At 41.7% G+C, this 1,913-nt stretch overlaps 1 protein-coding gene across 1 annotated transcript; it reads right to left on the bottom strand.

Annotated features, from left to right (window-relative positions):
• Positions 1 to 99: 99 nt before the first annotated feature.
• LOC109953984 (membrane-associated guanylate kinase, WW and PDZ domain-containing protein 1-like) lies at positions 100 to 1,641 on the bottom strand. Its single transcript, XM_020589419.1, has 2 exons — positions 655 to 1,641; positions 100 to 286 (listed from the first exon to the last, which is right to left on the bottom strand). Exons 1-2 carry the CDS (start codon positions 950 to 952, stop codon positions 255 to 257), a joined length of 330 nt encoding a protein of 109 aa, XP_020445075.1. The 5' UTR covers positions 953 to 1,641; the 3' UTR covers positions 100 to 254.
• Positions 1,642 to 1,913: the final 272 nt, after the last annotated feature.

The following is a 1,913-nucleotide window of genomic DNA, read 5'->3' as shown; positions in this document are numbered from 1 at the left end:
TTTTTTTTGTTTGTTTTGTCACCTGGTAATCCTAAATGCCTGGCACATGGAGTCAAAATCTGATTTTATTTAAAGTCATGAATGAATGAGCAACATTTGTGATTAAGCTATTTTAAGTGGTTGTATTATTTTCAGTAAAAGATTATTGCTATACTAAAATGCCATCAATTGGCACATTACACGGGAATGTTTAACAAACGAGCCATTTCACAGTTAGAACAAAAGGAAAGCTGAACAAACAGTGTGTGAGCCTGTTATTTCCATCTCCCTGGACACGACAGGTGGCCTAACATGAAAAAACAAGCACACACCAAACGTTATTCGGAAGTCTGTCAATTATACGTGTTTTAGCTTGATGAACCTACATTTCATCTGGCATAACTTATTTACCCCCTTTGCCATATTCAAGACTCCCCACTGAACTCGTCCCTGCAAGGAATTCTCAGTTTGGGGCCTAATTTGATAAACTTCTGTGCGTAATTGTAGCCTATGTTTTAGGTAGGCCTGTGCCGAATTAAAGAGTGTGTCCCTCTGTTTTAATAAAAGACTTGGACGAACGTTTCGATTCCTGTCATTTCTCAGAACACCAGCAAACATTAAAGGGCAGAAGTCTGAATGAGTTTTGCGTGAGGCGCTGCCTCTTCCAGTCCTTACCTTGCCTGACAGTTTTCAACCTGACGGGACCTTTGCAGTTCTTTATGACTGTCTGCACGTCGTACAAGGGTAATCCCGAAATCGAGAGGTTCTCCACCTCCAGAAGAAGCTCCCCTTCGTTTAATGTTCCACTTTTGTAAAGCACGACATCGTCGTTGACCGGCCCGATGTAGGCGAACTCTCCGTTCTCCGCGCCGCCGCGCAATGGCACATTCAACTCTCCACGGGCATCTTTAGAGACGGAGCACTCGTTCACTCTGGCGGCCCAGTGGTTCTTCTTCAGCACAGGTTTGGACATTGTGAACAGTTACGAGCCAGCACCAGAACAGGTGGGCCCTGCAACTGAAATAAGAAACAGTCACAGCAACAATACCTCAAAGAAAGTAGAGTTATAGTGGAGCGCAGCAAACTTTCTTTCTCTTCCACAGAAACATGAGTGCCCCCGCTCTCCCACGGTGAGAAATCAAGGCATTCTTTTTTTTTGCTCTGAAGTCGGTCCTTATTGTGTGGATGTCTTTTTCATCGTTTTCTAAACATCCCAGCAGTTTAATCCTCCTTTATTGCTGTCATCTCACATCTGCCACGGTACCACTTACGTCGCGTGTCCACTTATTAATTCGTCTCGGTTGTTCTTATAAACTCACTTTAAATTGTATTCTTTTCTTTTCTCCAGTTAACAGAGACTGTAGTCTTTTCTCTCCTTGCCAGGCCGTTGACTTTATTAGCTGTTGTCAGCGTCCTCGGGTCCTTTACCCAGGTACAACGCAGTCGTGCGTTTCGCTGAATCTCATTCCAACTCTCTGGGCTCCGCTGTGGCACTGGGAATGTTGGTGTTTGTGCTGCATTCATCAAGTATCGGAAATTGTAAACTCGGGATGGCACCACATTGTCCATAGACTTACTCTTGACTAATGCATTGTAAATGAACGTTTTCTACAAGTTTTTGAACTTAGAAGAGCAATGTATTGCAAGACTGCACGAAAATGTAGGTCTATGTCATTGCTGTTAACCCGCAGGTTATTTGAAAGGGGAATTTGTACACTCAATAAGATTTTATTTTATTTTTAATTGATTTTACTGAATGTGGTTATATTCATTCTTTATGTAGGCTGTGTATTATTTTAATTTGATAGGCTAAATATATATTTAATATTCCTGATGCTCAGTTGAAAGCTGCACCAAATCCCTACTTAATAATTAGCCATGTTACAGAAGATAGACTTACAAGGCAAATTTGTATGATTCAAACTAAAGTAACC

Source organism: Monopterus albus, unplaced genomic scaffold, assembly GCF_001952655.1.
Source record: "Monopterus albus unplaced genomic scaffold, M_albus_1.0 scaffold2405.1, whole genome shotgun sequence".
In the NCBI taxonomy this organism is placed as follows: Eukaryota; Metazoa; Chordata; class Actinopteri; order Synbranchiformes; family Synbranchidae; genus Monopterus; species Monopterus albus.
The sequence above is the reverse complement of the archived record's forward strand: the minus strand, read 5'-3'. Positions and strand labels throughout refer to the sequence as shown.

Excerpts from the sequence above, each read along its gene's own strand:
- LOC109953984 (XM_020589419.1), bottom strand. The coding sequence starts at position 952 with ATGTCCAAACCTGTGCTGAAGAAGAACCACTGGGCCGCCAGAGTGAAC. Across the intron at positions 287-654 it reads GTTGAAAACTGTCAGGCAAG|GCCACCTGTCGTGTCCAGGG; the intron begins GTAAGGACTGGA and ends TTTTCATGTTAG.